The sequence below is a fragment of the Neophocaena asiaeorientalis genome, unplaced genomic scaffold (assembly GCF_003031525.2).
Source record: "Neophocaena asiaeorientalis asiaeorientalis breed wild unplaced genomic scaffold, Neophocaena_asiaeorientalis_V1.1 scaffold150, whole genome shotgun sequence".
Taxonomy (NCBI): domain Eukaryota; kingdom Metazoa; phylum Chordata; class Mammalia; order Artiodactyla; family Phocoenidae; genus Neophocaena; species Neophocaena asiaeorientalis.
This window is the reverse complement of record NW_020176571.1, coordinates 6,470,351-6,491,323: the sequence shown is the minus strand read 5'-3', so window position 1 is coordinate 6,491,323 and position 20,973 is coordinate 6,470,351. Positions and strand designations below refer to the sequence as shown.

General features: G+C 40.3%; 1 protein-coding gene and 1 long non-coding RNA gene across 3 annotated transcripts in view; one reads left to right on the top strand and one right to left on the bottom strand.

Annotated features, from left to right (window-relative positions):
• CD163 (CD163 molecule) overlaps positions 1-9,773 on the top strand; it is a 29,589-nt gene extending 19,816 nt beyond the window's left edge. The window contains exons 11-17 of one of the 2 annotated variants that reach the window (XM_024733054.1): positions 255-575; positions 3,248-3,556; positions 3,915-3,950; positions 4,154-4,261; positions 5,502-5,597; positions 6,661-6,713; positions 9,554-9,773. In XM_024733054.1, coding sequence (XP_024588822.1) covers positions 255-575; positions 3,248-3,556; positions 3,915-3,950; positions 4,154-4,261; positions 5,502-5,597; positions 6,661-6,683 — 893 coding nt within the window. In that variant the 3' untranslated portion in view covers positions 6,684-6,713; positions 9,554-9,773. Of the gene's footprint in view, positions 1-254; positions 576-3,247; positions 3,557-3,914; positions 3,951-4,153; positions 4,262-5,501; positions 5,598-6,577; positions 6,714-9,553 lie in introns of both variants that reach the window. The other variant, XM_024733055.1, reaches the window with a different exon arrangement.
• A 441-nt stretch (positions 9,774-10,214) lies between these two features.
• Positions 10,215-20,701, bottom strand: LOC112391786 (uncharacterized). Its single transcript, XR_003001565.1, has 3 exons — positions 17,782-20,701; positions 15,256-15,631; positions 10,215-11,102 (listed from the first exon to the last, which is right to left on the bottom strand). It is a non-coding gene; the product is annotated as an uncharacterized LOC112391786 (long non-coding RNA).
• Positions 20,702-20,973: the final 272 nt, after the last annotated feature.

The window sequence follows — 20,973 nt, the reverse complement described above, 5'->3', positions numbered from 1 at the left end:
AGTCACTGTTGGCATTTTAAAGAGGTCTCTAATTACAAAATCCAAGACTAGAAAACCAGAAATATTTATAGAACAAATACTATATTTTAACAAAATCTACCAAATCATCCGGAAGTTTCTAAAGAATTACTAGCAATGAAATTACTAATGTATCGTACCTATTTTTAAATCCATTCTCACATCAGAGTAAAGGGAGAGAGTCCTCTGAACCTTCAGAAAAGATTTAAAACTGCTAACTCTGTATCTCATCCCAGAGTTCATGTCTCTGAGACTCATCAGTGAAACCAGCAGAGATACCTGTGCAGGACACCTGGAAGTTTTTTACAATGGAGCTTGGGGCAGCGTTGGCAAGAGTAACATGTCTGCAGCCACGGTGGGAGTGGTATGCAGGCAGCTGGGCTGTGCGGACAAAGGGAGCATCATCCCTGCATCTTCAGACAAGACGATGTCCAGACACATGTGGGTGGACAATGTTCAGTGTCCTAAAGGGCCTGACACCTTATGGCAGTGCCCATCATCTCCATGGAAGAAGAGACTGGCCAGCCCCTCGGAGGAGACCTGGATCTCGTGTGCCAGTGAGTATCCGTTGGACTGTATGAAACTTCCATTCTATTAGATCACTAGCATCTTCTGATCTAACTAAGCAAGAATGAGTAAACTTTGGTTAATCCTTATTCTACCTGGATAATGTAATGGGTTGTATTTAATTTGGCCTGTAGGTACTCAGGATCAGTGATCATTTCCCCAAAAACAATCATACTCTGACGGTCTTCTCAAAGTTTTATTCAGTTGCTATCTCTGTGAACAAGTGAGGAGAAGAGAATATGTAATTCAGCATTTGACTATTGAATTGCCCCATTTTTCTTTCAAATAGTATCTCGTTACACTTAATATAAAGCAGTCAGAAAGATCAATCCTGAATTATTTTCCCATTCTACACCTTTTTAAGCTGGAAGAAGGTTTCTATCTACCTGGCAGTTTGAGAGAATTTAACATTATATATTTACAATGTTAACTTTATCTATTTGACATTTCCTAAGTCACACTAACATTCTTTTTTAAAAAATTTTATTGGAGTATAGTTGACTTACAATGCTGTGTTAGTTTCACGTGTCACACTAATATTCTTACGTCCAGGATGAAATACACCCAGTTTGCTGGAGGGACGTATACTTTCATAAAAGATGAATTTTGTAAAAATGTAAAATTTAGGGCTTCCCTGGTGGCGCAGTGGTTGAGAGTCCACCTGCCGATGCAGGGGACACGGGTTCGTGCCCCGGTCCGGGAAGATCCCACATGCTGCGGAGTGGCAGGCCCGTGAGCCATGTCCGCTGAGCCTGCGCGTCCGGAGCCTGTGCTCCGCAACGGGAGAGGCCACAAAAGTGAGAGGCCCGCGTACCGCAAAAAAGAAAAAGAAAAAAAAAAGTAAAATTTAAAATACACATTAAATAAGCAAAGTTTTAAAACAGATTTTTTAATATCATAATCCTTTTATTTTTTAAACATCTTTATTGGAGTATAATTGCTTTACAATGGTGTGTTAGTTTCTGCTTTATAACAAAGTGCATCAGCTATACATATACATATATCGCCATATCTCCTCCCTCTTGCATCTCCCTCCCACCCTCCCTATCCCACCCCTCTAGGTGGACACAAAGCACCAAGCTGATCTCCCTGTGCTATGCAGCTGCTTCCCACTAGCTATCTATTTTACATTTGGTAGTGTATATATGTCCATGACACTCTCTCACTTCTACCCAGCATACCCTTCCCCCTCCCTGTGTCCTAAAGTCCATTCTCTAAGTCTGTGTCTTTATTCCTGTCCTGCCCCTAGGTTCTTCAGAACCATTTTATTTTTTTATTCCACTTATATGTGTTAGCATATGGTATTTGTTTTTCTCCTTCTGCCTTACCTCACTCTGTAGGACAGACTCTAGGTCCAACCATCTCACTACAAATAGTTCAATTTCGTTTCTTTTTATGGCTAATATTCCATTGTATATATGTGCCGCATCTTCTTTACAACGTTGATTTTTCCAATCCAATAACATGGTATATCTCTCCACCTATATGTATCATCTTTAATTTCTTTCATCAGTGTCTTATAGTTTTCTGCATACAGGTCTTTTGTCTCCTCAGGTAGGTTTATTCCTAGGTATATTATTCTTTTTCTTGCATTGGTAAATGGGAGTGTTTTCTTAATTTCACTTTTGGGTTTTTCATCATTAGTGTATAGGAATACAAGAGATTTCTGTGCATAATTTTGTATCCTGCTACTTTTCCAAATTCATTGATTAGCTCTAGTAGTTTTCTGGCAGCATGTTTAGGATTCTCTATGTATAGTATCATGTCATCTGCAAACAGTGACAGCTTTACTTATTCTTTTCTGATTCGGATTCCTTTTATTTCTTTTTCTTCTCTGATTGCTGTGGCTAAAATTTCCAAAACTATGTTGAATAATATTGGTGAGAGTGGACAACCTTGTCTTGCTCCTGATCTCAGTTTTTCACCATTGAGAACGATGTTGGCTGTGGTTTTTCATATATGACCTTTATTATGTTGAGGTAAGTTCCCTCTTTGCCTACTTTCTGAAGGGTTTTTATCATAAATGGGTGTTGAATTTTGTCAAAAGCTTTTTCTGCATCTATTGAGATTACCATATGGTTTTTATCCTTCAGTTTGTTAATATGGTGTATCACGTTGATTGTTTTGCGTATATTGAAGAATCCTTGCTTTCCTCGGATAAACCCCCTTGATCATCGTGTATGATCCTTTTAATGTGCTGTTGGATTTGTTCCACGTGTAGATATATTTCTGATGTATCTGTGGGGAAGAAGGTGATCTCCACGTCTTACTCCTCCGCCATCTTGAAGGTCTCTCCTTTATTGGAGTATAATTGCTTTACAATGGTGTGTTAGTTGCTTCTGTATAACAAAGTGAATCAGTTATACATATACATATGTTCCCATATCTCCTCCCTCTTGCGTCTCCCTCCCCCCCACACTCCCTATCCCACCCCTCTAGGTGGTCACAGAGCACCGAGCTGATCTCCCTGTGCTATGCAGCTGCTTCCCACTAGCTATTTTACATTTGGTAGTGTATATATGTCCATGCCACTCTCTTACTTCATCCCAGCTTACTAAAACAGAGATTTTTAAAAGAGTTTCAAATCTCTCTTTTCCCCTGTGACCTCCTGGGAGTTTTATCTTCTCAGAAATGATCTAGGTGTCTCTCTCTGGCTTTTCAGACAAAATAAGACTTCAGGAAGGAACAACTAATTGTTCTGGACGTGTGGAGGTCTGGCACGGAGGTTCCTGGGGCACAGTATGTGATGACTCCTGGGACCTTGACGATGCTCAGGTGGTGTGTCAACAGCTGGGCTGTGGCTTAGCTTTGGAGGCAGGAAAAGAGGCGGCGTTTGGCCAGGGGACGGGGCCCATATGGCTCAATGAAGTGAAGTGCAAGGGGAATGAGTCCTCCCTGTGGGATTGTCCTGCCCTGTCCTGGGGCCACAGTGACTGTGGCCACAAGGAGGATGCTTCTGTGAAGTGCTCAGGTGAGTGCAGGGAGTCTGGATTGAGCCTGGAATCTCTGGCAACAAAGAGAGGGTGGGCCGTAGAGTGCATTATGGAAGGCCTGGAAGTACCTACCCAGGGATCTAGTGGGGAAAGAATCATGTATGTTTCAGTCTGAAGAATGATGAAAACATGTGTTGTTATACATTGGCCTTCACCGAGGACAAGCACATAAGTTACATGTATCCGTGTGCAGAGAGACGAAAAACTAGGCGCCTCTAGTTTTGGGTGGGAAGGAGTAATTTTCTTGGTTGAGAGGCTAAAGCCTCAGACAGGACACAGACGTAGTGGTTCCATATATTACTCCCAGAACTGAGTCTCCCCTCTTTTCTCCTACAGAAATTGCAAAGAATGAAGGATCACTAAACGCCACAGGTATCCAAGGGGATTACGAGCATGGGGCTAATTGTCTGCGTTGTTTAGAATCCCTCTTATTAAGATACTTTGGGTCAGAAGTTCTGAGGGTTTGAAATTTACTTCAGCAATCCTGTATCTGACTTAAGAGAGGGACAGCAACTGGTGACCCAGGTCTTTTAGCTAAGATGTTATTACCTCTTGTGATGTTTACCTGTGCTCAGGTCGCTCATCCGTTGTTGCACTTGGGATCCTTGGGGTCATTCTGTTCGCCTCTCTCACCGTACTCCTCTTGTGGATTCAGAAGCGAAGACAGAGACAGCGGCTTACAGGTCTGGGCCAAATTATGTTGTCTCTAACGTTTCTATGGGATAAGAAGTTTCTTGGGATAATAAAACCAAAAAAAACGAGATTCGGGTATCAAATGGCCAGAAAGAAGAAACCTAGTAGAGCTCTAAGCAGTTTCCCAGAAGAGGGAACAAGAATTCAGAGAAGAAAAGGGGCACTGCTTGTACTGATGATCGCTATACATTATCTACATGTATAATTGGGACATTACAGAATTGATAGTTTAGAATGAGTATGCTTGTACGGTTCAGGATGACCCCTTTATCGCCCAAACATTTATTTGCTCCTACTGTATACTTATTACTAATTTCACTGTTCCGTCAAGAAATGTGCTAGGTTCTGAAGATGGTTCAGACTCGGATAATCAAGTGTTTTTGTCTTCGTGGAATTTCCAGTCCAGTGGAAGAGATATATATGTAAACAAATAAATTGCAATGTATTATTGTACGGTATTATGAATAAGGAACAAAGGGGCACAGAGAATAATTTACTGAAAGGGGAAGGGGAGTATTGGAGGCTTCTAGGAGGTTTTGAGACAAATTTTGAAGATAGAGATCAAAGAACTGGGTAAAGTGCATTCCAGGGAAAGAGAAAAAAATGTACAAGTGTAGAGAAGCTTAAAGGATGGAACGTTTATTGTTTTGGGGGGAAGTAAAAGTTGAGTTCAAGGAGAGAAGCTCCTGATAAGGCTGAAGAAGAGGGAGGAAACAAGTAATGAAGTTCTGTATTGCCCAGTAAGAAGGTTAATAGTCATTAAAGAGTATAGTGTAGGGGAGCAAAGTAGTCAGGCAGGCTCTTACAAAGTTCTGTTTGGCAATGGGACGTCTGAGGGGTTGAAAGAAAACCACGTTACTGACAAGGATAGGATTTTGAAATTGTTGAGACGAAAGATGAAAAGGACTTTAGAGTGAGAATGAAAGGGAAAGGATAACTTTTATAAAGGTGCTAGATAAATCTCCAGTGAATTACAGAAGACTGCTGGCTGCCTTGGGGGAAGAAACTGGGTTGTTATAAGATGGCAACTGGGGACCCGGTTTAGCCTCACCCTATTACATTTGAGTTTGTGGCATCGTGAGGGTAAAGCTTGGTAGTAGAATGGAATGGAAACAAGACTAGGGCATGGATCATGATTAGCTGTGTTTGCACTGCTGGGAAAAAGCACACATAGGGAAGGAAAGTTTTATTATGGCCCTCTGATCCCTAAACTACAACCTCTGTTGCCAGTTTCCTCAAGAGGAGAGAATTCTGTCCACCAAATTCAATACCGGGAGATGAATTCTTGCCTGAAGGCAGATGATCTGGACCTACAGAATTCCTCAGGTCTGTGAGTTCTTTGAGGGTCTGTGGCCCTGGGGTTCAGACCAGTAGCTGCAGTTGAAGCTGAGGCATTCTGCTTTACATAGTAGTGGAAAGAAATCTCAGACATAATAGGAAGTCTGTGATGTACAAAAGGAAGAAAAGCAGGAGTGAACTAAAAAGTATTCTTAGAGAACATAAAAATTGTAGTCAAGAGACCTCTGGCTAAGAGGTCCATGATTATTTCTGACAGAGGAACCATGTGGTAGAATATTATGACTTGGACCTCTTTTTATTAAAACAGAAATTAATCTTCTACAAGTTAAACTTTTCATATCTCTTTCATAGTTTCTTCCATTCCCACTCCCTGCTACTTTCCTTTCTCTAACATATTTATTATATTTTTCTAAAAGTTTAAACTTTCTATATCTTCATCCCATCAGAAGCCACCCCTATTCACAGGACTAGGCTTATTTCCCATTACATAATAAGTCTTTCTTTGTCCTCTGACTTCTATTGAGCACCAATTCTACCTCTAGGAAGCGTAACTCTCCTAGGTTGTAAGAAATATCGCAATAGCCACTTCCTCTATGAAGGCTCAGTGCCTTCTCAATAGTCCTTACCTTCTGAGAGGGACCTGCCTCACTTCTTCAATCCAAGGGATTTGGTATTTGCCAAAACTAACGCAGGGAAATATATATAAGGCGTAGGAAAGACTTTCTGTGCCTCTTAAATCACACTGTTTGTCTTCCTAATTGTGAACGTTGTTTTGTTTTGTTTTTAACGTCTTTATTGGAGTACAGTTGCTTTACAATCATGTGTTAGTTTCTGCTGTATAACAAAGTGAATCAGCTATACATACATATATATATCCCCATATCTCCTCCCTCTTGCGTCTCCCTCCCACCCTCCCTATCCCACCCCTCTAGGTGGTCACAAAGAGCTTCTAAGGCACTTGAGGGGAGGTCTGATTTATTTCCCAGTAATTATTTTCTTCTTTTCAGAAAATTCCAACGAGTAAGATGGTTTTAATGATGCTGGACTAATTTCTGTGTCTAAATCTCTTCCTATTTCTGGATGAAAAAAGGAGACCACTCTGAGGTACAATGAAAAGGAAAATGAGAATTATAAGCCAGTGAGGTGGGTGAGAAGAATTTATTCAGCATTGTTCAAAACAGATTCCTTTTGAGAATTGAGAACACCTCTGGTATTAAAAAGAAAGAATGTATATACACATATATTTCCATATATATGTTTATGTTTGTATGTATATCCATACTCAGAATATGCAACAACTTTTTATAAATATGACTCTTGTCCATCGCTTAGTTACATATATTTTAAGCAATAGCAATTGTACATCATGTTGCTAAGGAGAAGCTGGGTAAGTAAATATAAATAACTTTTCTAAAGATATAAAGAGTCATTTCAGAAAAGAGATAAGACATATCTACAGTTGCATAATGCCTGCTAGGGTAAAGATAGTAGAAGATACTATAGGAGTATAGAAAGCTTGACAGTTTGGAGACAGTTTGGAGAGATTGTGAAGATGTGATGTTCACGATAAACATCACATGACTGAAAGATACACCATTCTAGGGAAAGGACATAGCATGTACAAAATGTGGCACAGAAGAGAATCACACCTTTGGGGAACGGTTAAGTTTTTCATTCAAAAATATATTATGTTAAAAAAAATATTGAACATATTTGTGTTGACAAGTGGTGTCCTGAGCACTGAAGATACAGATAAAAAAGATGCTATTGACGATGACATGATTGTTTAATGAAAGATCTCACAGTCTTTGTGTGGGAGTGTGGAGAGCCTATGTGGAGGGAGGGGAGTGATGAGAAGCTAGGCGGGGAAGGCTGGGTAAAGCCCAATGACAAATGGTCTTATCTGTTGTATTTCATGTTCATACTTTATTTTAGGGACTGTTGGGGAGATGGTGGGCTTTGGAAGATAAAGCTGGGGCAAGATATGATCAGATTTGCATTTTATAATTTGCTTTCATGAGGACCGTGTAACAAAAAAAGTGAATAAGGCAAAAAATTTAAGTTATACATCAAAAATAAAAGATGGTGAAATGAGTTAGTAGGTACATCTTCTATTTTTTTAAATTAATTAATTTATTATTTATTTTTGGTTGCACTGGGTCTTTGTTGCCGCGCGCAGGCTTTCTCTAGCTGCGGTGAGCGGGGGCTACTCTTCATTGCGGTGAGCGGGCTTCTCACTGCGGTGTCTTCTCTCGTTGCCGAGCACGGGCTCTAGGTGCACGGGCTTCAGTAGTTGTGGCACACGGGCTCAGTAGTTGTGGCTCTCGGGCTCTAGAGTGCAGGCTCAGTAGTTGTGGCACACGGGCTTTCTTGCTCCGCAGCATGTGGGATCTTCCTGGACCAGGGCTCGTACCCGTGTCCCCTGCATTGGCAGGTGGGTTCTTAACCAACTGTGCCACCAGGGAAGCCCCACATTTTCTATTTTTTAAAACGATTTTGGGAGGACTACACATTTGGAAATGATATATGGCAAAAGTATGGGGTTTTTTGTAGGGATATTTTACATGACATATGAGAAATACAGATTGAGACAGAGAAAATTTGGAATTCTCAAAAGTACATAAATGTAAAGTGTAATATATTTGTATACACATACACATAGAGCTGTTATAAATTGTATACAGGATAAAGTGTTGATATATGTATACAAAACATATATAGTATTATTATATATATATATATATACATAAAACCAATTGTTAAGACAAAGACAACATCTAATAAATAATTGGGCAAAGTTATGAAAAACGGTTCACAAAAAATGAATTTTAAATGACTACTAAATATTTTTAAAATGCTCAGGTTCACAGTATGTCTGGGAAATTCAAGTTATGATTAACAATGAGATATTGCTTTATATAAATCAGACAAACAAAAATTTAAAACAGCACCAATATTTCTTGTTGGTGGGAATACAGAGAAAAATGTAATTTCAAACATTGCTGTTGGTAATGAGAAGTGTGGTAGCCTTTGGAGAAAGCAATTTGGAAACTTCTATTAATTTTTTTAAAAAATACTTCACGGATCCTTTGATCCAACAATTCTACCCCTAAAAGTTTCTTCCATACAGATAAAGCTATTAGTATGTAAGAACAAATATACAAGGGTTCCTTTTTGCAGCCTTGGTAGCACTGCCCAAAAGCTGGAAACAAAACGAATGCCAATCAATGGGGTAGTGGCTGGAAAAATTATAGTGCAGCCAACTAAAAAAGGAAAAATCATGCACAAAATTTAATAATGTGATTCCAATTTTGTGTTCATGTTATTGAATACAATTAAACTTAATATTTACGTCTATAAAATTATCCTGTGTATACATGTAAAGGAACATTAAAAAATTCTAACAGATTGTAAACTAAGGACTGTGAATGACTTTTTAAAAAATTTTTATTGGAGTATAGTTGCTTTACAATGCTATGTTAGTTTCTACTGCACAGCAAGATGAATCAGCTATACATATACATATATCCCCTCTTTTTTGGATCTCCTTCCCATTTAGGTCACCACAGAGCACTGAGTAGTTTTGAAAATCTCAAATATATGAATATTATTCTGATGAAATAAATAATGATTAAACTACCTTTTCCTTAAAGAGTAATCACTACTGAGCCACTGCTTCAGAATCACATGGGGTGCTTTTAAAAATGGCATTTCTGCACTGTAGTTCTCTGGAATAGAAAGAATTCTTACGCACACTGAAGTTTGAAAACCTTTGCATTTAAGTTTCCTGTTCAGGAAAGTAGTATGATTTTTAATACATGTGAGTGAGCGAGCATGTGTGTGTGTGTGTGTGTGTGTGTGTCTGTGAGAGAGAGAGACCGAGGGACAGATGTAATGTAATACATTATATTACATTATAATGTAATTCTTCTAGCATGTGCGTATGAAGAGAAAAGTAACACTTTTTCTATTTATGTCTTTAGTTCAGCATTTAAGATACCTTGATGAAGACCAGGACTATTGAACGAGCAAGAATCTACCTGTATACTGAAGATTACAGTACAGTCCTTTGTCTCCTAGTATTCCGAAGACCGCTGATGAATTTCTAAAAATTAAATTGGTGAATGTGACTACTAAAAATTGTATGCAAGACTTTCAAGGGTATTAAAAGGAATACCCTTTTAATAAATGAGTAAAAAGGAATATTGCTGATTTGAATTTGTCTTCACTTCTTGTTCTTGATTTTATGAATTTCTGAATGGGCTTTCTGACTTTTTTAGGATTCTATAAATATGTATTTTTATTTGACAATGTTTTCATTTGCATGTATCTTTTTCTAGTTTGGTTTAAATAATAATTTTCTTCTTATTACCAAATCAAACATTTTTCCTATACTTTTTTTTTTTTTTTTTTTTTTTTTTGCGGTCCGCGGGCCTCTCACTGCTGTGGCCTCTCCCGTTGGGGAGCACAGGCTCCGGACGCGCAGGCCCAGCAGCCATGGCTCACGGGCCCAGCCGCTCCGCGGCATGTGGGATCTTCCCACACCGGGGCGCGAACCCTCATCCCCTGCATCGGCAGGCGGACTCTCAACCACTGCGCCACCAGGGAAGCCCTCCTATACTTTTTTAATGAAGGGAAAGTTAATGATTTTTGAAGGTTTTATTAATAACGTACGGTTATCTCTACAACGCATAACGCTCTTGGGTTCTTTCATTTCTTTCTGTCACTGTAACTCTGATCACTGACAAAAAGTGCACAGCAAAGCCTGCTAAGGGTACAAAGACTCAATGGCTCACTTCCTCGTTTCTTAGGGCAGCATAACTAAAGCTGAAATGAATGCATAAATTATGTCTTTTCTATATAAATATACCTCTTACAGTAAAAGTTTATATTTTACTAAAAATCACTTATCCATGTAACATATTAATATAAAGAAAGGTTAACATTTAAAGAAAGATATATAGTAATTCAAGACTGTTTATAGAGTTTATTGACTTGTTAAATATCCAAGTGTTAGATGCAACTCGATTTCTAATCCTTTCTCAGTATTTGAGTACTGCATGCACCCTTTTCTAGCCCTTAGGGCTTCAAAGCAACTATCATGTAGAAACATGACATTTGTCTCATTTCCCTTTTCTTTTGCACCTCTCGTCAATTTCAAAGACAGATCTTCCTCGACTTACAATGGGGTTACCTCCTGATAAACCCGTGGTAAATTGAAACTATCCTAAATCGAAATGCTTTTAATACTCTTAACCTCCCAAACAAGATAGCTTAGCCTAGCCTACCTTAAATGGGCTCAGAACGCTTACATTAGCCTACAGTTGGGCAAAATCATCTAATACAAAGCTTATTTTGTAATGTTGAATATCTCACATAATTCATTGAATGCTGCACTGAGAACAAAAAATGGGATCGTTGTCTGGGTACAGAGTGGTTGTTCGCCCTCGTGATGGTGTGACTGATTGGGAGCTGTGTCTCGCTGCCACCACTGCCCAGCATCACGAGAGTATCCAGCAGCATGTCACTAGCCTGGGAAGAGATCAAAGTTCAAAACCAGAAGTACAGTTTCTGCTAAATGTGTATTGCTCTGTCTCACCTCTACACGTGCTTGGGTCCTTTTATCCTTAATCCTATTTCAAAATCAAGTTTTTAACGACTGACTGGAAAAGACTCAGCGTCACCTTTCCTTTTACTGTTTAGCATGTAATGTGAGGATTTCATCCCTGAGTCAGTTGAAAGCAACTTCTAATAGAAAGAGGAACATCACAGAAATAGACAAAAAAGAGAAACATTTCCACCTACAGGAACTAATGAGCACTCAGAATGAAACATAAGTTTGATATATGTTCTCCCCAGAGAGAAAGCTTAGAGGCTTAGCTGAGAGGAAGGGGAGGTCCCATGCAGAACACGAGGGGGCTGTCCCACTGGGACCACATTTGTGTATGATGTCTCAGACTATCTAGTGCATGGACTGTGGACCTGACTAGAGCTGCCAGCTTATGGGCAGAGAAACCCAAAGGTGAAGGGTAGAGAATACTCACCTGGCCTTCCCAGATGGTCCATCTTTATAATACTGTCATCTTTATCCTTATATACAGCACAGAGAATATCTGTATCTGAGCAACTAAGATAAAGTTCTCTGGGTCAGAGACAAATATCTGGAAACTCTTTCACAGATCCTCAGATTCTATAGGGTTTCCCATATCCTTATACCTAGGCATTAACCTCAGCTCAGTTAGGGCCCCAAATACTTCCTCATGCTCTCACAGGAATACCAGGAATGGACTTCCTAACCCAGTCCTGACCTGTGCCCCCCAGGCATTTCTATCATACATGAAAGTGAGATTTTTAAGAACTCTTAGCCCAGGGTCATTGAAAAGTCTCTAAAGCCCAGAGAGGAGGAATTGTTTCCCCAGACCATGTAGTAAGGAGCGTATTTCTCAGTACCTCACATGTTAATGGAACCCCTCCCTTCCATATCTGCATATATATATTTTCTAGGCTCCACACTGAGATAATGTGTTCATTAACCTCACTGAAAAGGGGGGGAAATGAGAAAAATACATTGAAAAGGATGGTCATTGCAGATAGGACATATAGCCAAAAGGCCACATTTAAGGGTACACTGGTGCCTGATTCAGACTCACACATGAAGATGCAAATAAGGATAAAGGAATTCTCTGCCCCAGTTCTGTCACCTTCTGAGTTACCAGGATGATGAAGCCACAGAAACAATGGGAATAATCAATGTCTCAGTTGAATTAGCCAGGCCTGATCCTATATATATCATAAAGGAAACATTTAGTAAAATCAGATAGCTTCATTTCTATGAAAGCCTCAATGGTCCCTTAACTCCAGCACATCTTCCTCCTCCAAAATAGCCCTTTCCTCCTTATGCAGAACTCTGTTCAAATATTTTTATCCTTTTTCATATAAAGTCTGTTTATTTCTCCTTGTATGAACATCAGGGGACGACAGCATTTTAATAACCACGAGTGAGATATTTTTAAAGTATATAAATATTTGCCTTTCCATTTAAAAATGATGTTTGAAACTTTAAGATTAATGACTCAAAATACTAATATAAGTAGCTAAAGGAGTAATATGTAGGTTTGTCGATTTTAAATGATATATGAAGATCACAGGGAAAGACATTAATAGTACAATGGAACCATCCATTTTTTAATTTCTATATTGAGCGTTATTTTATCAAGGGAGTGACAATTGAGGGGTTTCTGGAAGTTTTAGTCCGCAGCATCCTTAGCATAAGAAACAACTCCTTTTGACTTTGGAAATTTTTTATACAAATGTAAGGGAAGTAACCAACCACAGTCCATGAAGAAAACTATCTATTCAAGGCTATCTTGAATTTCAGTTTAGGTCCCAGAGATTGGGTAGCAATGTATATTTTTAAATAAATAGATTAGGCATATTCCTTGCCAGGGAGCATCTCTGAAGAGCAATGGTTTCCTGGGCAGGAAATCAAGGCTAGAATGTTGGTGCCTCACACCTGAAGATATGTAAGTTGAAGTAAGCAAGACTTGGAGGAAATGAATGAAAAACTATTGTGATGGTAGTATACTTTTAGAAAGCTAAGAGGATGGTTTCCATTCTTGGAATTAATTTCTAAAAGAATGAACTCTTAGAATAGTACGTGACCAATGTTTAACCCTCCTGACCCAGCACCCTGAAGAATCCCCGTGAAGAAAAGAAACAGAAGTAGCTAGAAGAGTCCTGTGGTGTGATCACTAGGTTTTCTGCTGAAGGTAAACAGAGCGCTCCCCTTTGCACTACATAGGCAACAGAGCTGCATTTCCTATTATCAGTTCCTCACTGTTTCTGTCTCCTTTTATGCTCTAAATGGCGGGGGCTGGAAGACTTACAATTTCCCACAATCACTTGCAGGAAGAAGCTGAGGTAAATTCCACCAATGATAGGTTCTCCTATTTAGGGGAGATTTAGTTTTGCAGGGGCCTTTGCACTTGCCTGAAAATTGCTAGCCTTGGTGTTGGTGCATCCTTCAGAAGTGGTTTCCTGGGGTATTTGAAACTTTCTGATAAGGATTTTGTAAGCACTTGACTTCCTGTAGGAAACCACTTCCTGCTTTAAATACCTACAGGGCTTTTTGTTTGATGCCTCATTTTAGAACCCCAGGTCTCCTTGAATTCACTTAACCCTTAGAAAAATTACATTTCAGGAGCAGGACAATCAGGCTTTAGAGTTGTATCCTCTCACCCCAGAGTAGTGAAAGATGAAGAATAAAACGACATTCACAAGGAATTTGTTGGGCAGGTAGACCAATGAGAGACAGACAGACAGAGAGAGAGAGACAGAGTAAAAGGAATTATACTCAAGGGGGTGTTGGGGAAAAAAAAAAAAAGAAATTATACTCAATAAGAAATAATCAGAAACTTAAGAAACAAAACTACAAAAGAAATGCACAAGCCTAGAGATGAAGAAAACAAAAACTAAAACTTTTGATACAATCAAGCTATTAAGAAAAATCAATAAAATTTAATAAATAACATATTAAAAAAAGAATAAAAATAAAATGGAAAATAAAAAAGAAGAAATGTGCCTCCAGAAACCGCAGGAGCACCTATGAAGAGAAAAAGAACATACAAACATAGAAAGTGACACACACCCCCAAAGAAACAGGTGCAGACACAAAAGACCAACATCCCACAGACATTTTGAATATCACCTTAATAGACATCCACACAGTTTTACAAACACCAAAATGAATTGTGATTTCAACAGCTCTTTATCACAAATTATTATAATTATTAGACAATGAAGGGACTTTCCCAGACTATTTTAACTTCCCACTCAATGTGGAAATTCCTCACCTAACAGTTCTGAAAGGTTGCGCCGGATTTTTCTTTAATATTTCTACTGACAGTTTGTCTCACCTCAGAACAATCTATTTCATGTCTCCAGTCCAGGTATCTCTCTCCTCTTCTCCCCTCCTCTCCTCTATCTTCCCCTCCTTCCCTTCCCCCAACTCCTTCTTTCTCTGTCTCCCTCCCCCTCCTCCCCTTTCTTCTCCTGTCCACCCTTCCCCCGCCCCCTTCGCTTCCTCCGTGTCTCTCTCTCCCTTTCTCTTTCCGCCTCCCTCTCTCCCCACCCTCCTCCAGTTCCTTATATGCTTCTCCAACTAGAGATTCCAAGTAGATGCCTTAAAGACCCATCTGGGTGAACGTACTGCACTTGGTCAAGAGAGGTGGACAGAGGTAAACAGGTAAACGTGACAGGTAAAGCTGAGGGAGAATTATGTCTAGGAACTTACATGGAAAGAAAAGCTGATGTGGGAGAGGAGCGACAAAAATTAGTTTCACTTGATAATAAAGAAGAAATGTTTGGGGGCCATGAAGCTTTGGGTAGAAAAAGAAAATCTATAGAAATTCCTTCTCTGGGCAACTGTCTCTGTGAAACCATGCTCCATTCCAAGATGGGAGAGAAGCATGGCGCTGATATAAGAAAACAGTGCAATGTGGACAGAACATTTCAGAATGTTCAGATGAGTTTGCTACACGACCATCTTAGATGGAGAGAGAAAAGTCTCAGCTATGGTCCTGGATTAAGTGACCACTTAGTCTTATAAGGACCATGAGTTTTTCTTCCCCTGCAAGAATGACTATATATGTTGCTTTAGGAGAATAAGATAATGTAAGTCACTCACCTAGGATTTCACCTGGAAATAGGAAATTCTCTTGAGATTTAAGTTGAGTAAAAACAGTTGAGTGTAAGAAGCTATCAGTTCAACAAAAAATTCCTGGTAGCACAGAACTTTTCTGAGAGTCTCAAAATATTTAATATCTTTTTTTCCAGTATAAACACAGATAATGAGGGTCTCAAAAGACCTCCCCCATCTGAGATAAGATGTCACAGGACTCCTTGCAGGCTTAGCCACTCTTAAACTGATGGCCCAGGGGCACAGATCTCAGCCTCAGAATCCCTGGGCTCTCTTGCTACCCTCACGAATAGTGGGGGATCTTCTCTCATCTCATCTTCCTGCCCTCCAAGAACTTCTGTCCTTGGTGACTCCAGGGGACAGCCTGAAACAAGAAGAAAAGTGTTTGATTCTACCTGTGACCCAGAAGAATGATAACACTCATTTTAGAGAGCAGGAATAATGGGAGAGATGCAGACCGTAAAAATTTCTGTACGTCATCAGACACTCAGAACCATCCTGTCACGACGGGACTTTATGCCTCTTGGCCCATAGTCTGGGGAAAACTTGTAACAAGAGATTACTATTTCTCAAGGTGAATATACAAGAAATGGGAAGGAGGAAATCACAGCTCCAAAACAGTCAGTCCTCAGTGACAGACCAACCTTTTCTTTGTGACTTGTCCTGACTTCTGAAATATCTATGCAGATAATCCCAAACTTTATAATGCTTGTTATATCAGGGAGTTGCTACATGAGCTATAAAAAAAGTCAGTCTTCACCAGAAGGCTTACAACTTTTCACCTTACACAGAAAAAAGAAAACAACAGCTTTCTAATCTGTTAATTAAAAAATATTACAGCTGAAGCTCTCGTGCTTCTATCTCTAAGGTCCTATGAGTTTCTAAAGAAATCTGGATTAATGTTCTCCCCCATCTAACCCAAGAAACTATATATCTGTAAGGAAGGTCAATCTAGTATATTAGGGGCAATGGCCCTCGTAATGTAAGAAATGTCACAAAATATTCATATTCTGGCATTTCACCAGACACTCTATACTTTGGTTCACATGCAGAATTAGTGCAAAAATCGTTTGACCGTGCATGGAACGAATATTCAAGTTTGAGAAATATGGTCATAGAAACACCGCATCAGTGACTGAGAACAGGGGTGGAAGGGGGGCGTAACCACAGAAACCGAGATCTAGCCAGCCTCTGTGAGGACACAGAAATGCCTTGAAAAGGGCAAAGTCGATGTATGAGAGAGATAGGAACCCACTCAGATTTTCTACTCTCAGAAAGGATAGCTGTACTCTCCTTGGTCACTTAGAGAGGCCTAGGTGACAAACCCGTACCCCTCCACGAAGGAGATACCCACTTCACTCATTGCTGGAAAAGGAACAGTTTCAGACAAAGCCACTAATTTGACTTCTTTGAAATCATCACTTGGGGAATTGTGTTCTGACTTCGGACTCTAAGGCAGACAAGGGTCTCAAGGACAGTGGCAGAAGTGAAGTGCAACGTGAAATAGGGAAATGGAGACATTTATACAGATGACTGATTGTGAGTTACAGTGACTTCATGTGAAGTTTGGGGCAATTGACTTAAACTTTTCCAACTACAACAATAAAGTATATATTCTCATTTATATAATGGCAGTGTTGGGTTAGACGCTCTGGTTGCTTACAATTAAAACCATGTTCTACTTTATTTTACCTCAGAGAAACCCTTTTACAGAAAGGGTTTTAAAATAATAAATGATAAATATTTTTTAAAAATAACCTTTTACAGACCAGGCATTTTAATTTTGTGAGAGGGAAACCTGGTCAGACTATCTGTAGGACATCTGACGTTCATATTGAAGGAGTGATAGGGTTGATTCAGAGAACCGAAGGAGTCCTCTCCCAGTGATGTCACAAGGGAGCCATAGAACAGCACGAAGAAGAAAGGAACTGCCCTTACCTGGAAAGGCAAGTCACCTGACATACACAATCTGCAGGAATTAGGACCAACAGGTGGTCAGAATGTCCCCTAGAAAAATGGACTTTCAGCCTCCCCAGGGTGTTTGTATGATGATCTATCCCGTCACTTATCCCTATCACAATGACAACTTTATAACAAGTGCCTGGAGAAGAGGCACTTTTTTCACTGTCTAGCAAGAAAAAAAAAAAAGGTAGCTTAATCACTGAGTCACTCGAGAGAGAGAACCTTGATAAGAAGAGGAACATCACAAGTATAGATAGATGAGAAAGAGAAACCTTTCCACATACAGGAGTCCCTAAATCATAAACCTATGTTTATTATGAAGGTAATGAGGAGTTAATGAGAGCTCAGAAGCAGACATCTGCTTGAAAAGTGTTCTCCCTAGAGAGAAGACTCAGAAGTCTTGGGCTACACAGAACATGAGGGGGATGTCTCACTGAGCCCAGACTTGAGTTTGGGATTCTCGGATATCTAGCACGTAAACTGCGGGAGTAACTACAGAGCTGTCCGCTTATGGCCATATGAACCCAAAGGTGAAGGGCAAAGAATACACACCTGGTCTTCCCAGATGATCCATCTTTACGCCATTGTTTTCTTTATCCTTATGGACAGCATTACGCAGAGAATACCTGCATCTGAGCCACACTATGACAAAGCACACTGGGTCAGAGAGCATCTGGAAACTCCATATATCCCCAGGTTCCACAGGGTTCCTTAGATCCTTAAGCCTGGGCGTTATGTAGGCTCAGGCAGGGCCCCTGATACTTCCTCATACTCCACAGGTACACCAGGAACGGACTTCTTAGCCCAGTCCTCACCTGTGTTACCCAAGTACTTCTATCACATATAAGATTATAATTCTAAGACCTTTAGCCCTGGGTCATTGAGACCTTGGGGATCAGAGAAGAGTAGACATTTTTCCTCGTGTTCCCTGCATTATAACATATTATATATAACATATATCATATATTACACATATATAACATGTTATATATAACATATATATAACATGTTATATATTATATAAAATATAACATATAATAATAACACCTTCTCCTCGCTCCATACACACATTCCCTCATTATAGTTGGCCTGTGTCCTAAAGCCCACCATGGCACTTACATTTCTTTACATGTTGGTCTGTCTCAAGTAAAAAGGAAGAAAACATGACAAAGAGAAAAAATACAAAGAGCATAGCAAACAAGGCATAGAGCCAAGGAACACCATTTGGGAATAAACTGGCCCCTGGTACAACTTCTGCCATCGAGGTCTGAGGACGCAGAATTCTCTGCCCAGCTCTCTCACCTCCTAGGTAATAAGGCTGATGAAGTCACAGCTTCAGGTACAATAGGACTCATGCAGGTCTGGATGGGGATTGGCCAAGCCTCATCCTATAACTGCTAGATAGAAACAAGTAATCTCAGGGAGCTTCACTTCCACCACAGCTCCACTGAACCAAAAATATTAGACAATCAGATTAGCTTGGCCAAGGTCAAACAGCTTGCGAGCAGCTGGTGTGGCACTGAAAGCTGGCCTGCTGAGTCCCAGCTCCAGGCCCTTTCCGGTGCCCACAGTGCTGCCTGCCTTGCTGCCTGCCCGGGCCTGTGTTCCAGCCTAGCACGGATCTCAACTCCTCATTCTCTCCCTCACCCATGCCCAGCTCATTTGTCACCCAGCCCTTCTGTTGCTAGTTTGCATTTTTTCATTCTTTCAAGGAGAACTGCTTCTCTCTCTCCTGGGTCTGGGGTCAGGGCTCTCCTAGGGCTGGTAGTGAGAGGTTGGCAGGCCTGCTAGCTGGCCGCTCAGTGGTTACTTCCACTGCTGGGGCCCATACTTGGATACCTCAGCACTGACCCCCCATGCTGCTTTCACCCTGTGCCTCCCTAGCCTCAAGGCCACCCCTAAGTAGAGGACTCACTTTCCTCTCCTTAGCTGGGCAGTAGGGGCTGCTGGGATGGCAACAGTAGACCTAAGAGTTAGAGGAGCCTGGGTCTCCCGTCTCTGCACTCCCAGGAGAGCCTGTCTCTTTCCCTAAAGCTTCCTGATTTAGGGCTCTCTGTGAAGGCCCAAAACGTACTGTGAGCTCCAGCCCCAGGGCCTCTGAGGGTAGATTCTACTACACATATTCAGAATGTCCCTCTCACTGCACTGGAACCACATCCATTCACAAAATGAAGAAACGATTTCCCTAGACTTCACAGCCCTCGAGCCAGCCTTACTCAGCAGGACAATGTCTAAATTGAAAAACCAAAAAAAGGACAGATTTTCCCTGCCACAGGGAACACTCTGTCCCACCACCACTCCCCCGTCCACACAATGATCTCAATTCCTTGTCTGAACTCAACCTTCTCTAAGGTGACTGACCAGGGCAGACCCACTGACAAGATGCTAGTGTGGTTCCATAGTCTTTGCCAGCTCCCAAGACTTCTTATGTACCATGTCTAGGAGCCTCCATGCCTCATCTCCATCTGCATGAGTGTGTGTTTCCTCTTAAGGTCCACAAACCCCCTATTTCTCAACAGAACAGCAAAGAGAAATCTCTGATACCAGGACACTGCCTAAGAACAAAAAATGTGCCCAGTGCAGGACTGGATAAGAAATATGACGTCTAAATACTGCTTCTCATCCAACTGAGGAAATAAAATCCCAGGTGGAAAAAGCAAGGGTCATTATGGACTGGACCATCGGGGAATACTTTATGGAACATTAGAGAAGAAAAATAACCTTTAAGCAAATGCAACTGAAAGGAAATTATCTGTCCAGAATCAGAATGACTTCCTGACTCTAAGGGATGTAAACAGGAAATGAAGATGCCTATGTGCCTTTATTGGCTTTATTTTTGGCTGAGTCTCAGATATTAAAATTCTCTAAGTTTTTTTTTTTAACTTATCACGGTAAGAACTAATGTTTAAAAGCTGAAACAAAGAAAAAGTGTCCAGACTATTTTACTCTTATTTTTGCTAATAACTACACTGTAATAAAATCTACATGATTGTGTTGTTTTGTTTTGTGTTGACATCTTCACACAGAAAGGTTCACGTTTTTGGGTTAAAACAACACTCATTGGCTCCAGCACATCTTTCTCCTCCTAATAAAGCTCTTTCCTCCTTATGAAAACTCTGTTCAATTTTCTATTCTTTTTCATATAAAGTCTGTTTATAACCCCTTGTGTAGGAAAAAATCAGGAAAAATGCAATTTAAATAATCCTAAGTAAGGAGGCTTTAAAAAAGCAATATAGCATTTGCCTTTATTCTTTTAACAAACCGGGGATTTTAAATCTGGAGTTTCATTTAATGATTCAAAATATAAATATAAGTAATTAAGGAGAACAAAGAACAAATAAGAACAAATACAGGAACAAAGAAGTTAAAGTAGTATAGGAAATGGTATAGGACATATATGCACTACCAAATGTAAAATCAATAGCTAGTGGGATGCAGCCACAGAGCACAGGGAGATCAGCTCGGTGCTTTCTGACCACCTAGAAGGATGGGATAGGGAGGGTGGGAGGGAGGGAGACACACGAGGGAAGAGATATAGGGATATATGTATATGTATAGCTGATTCACTTTGTTATAAAGCAGAAACTAACACACCATCGTAAAGCAATTATACTCCAATAAAGATGTTAAAAAATAATAAAAGATATGGGGCTTCCCTGGTGGCGCAGTGGTTGAGAGTCCACCTGCCGATGCAGGGGACACGGGTTCGTGCCCTGGTCCAGGAGGATCCCACATGCCGCGGAG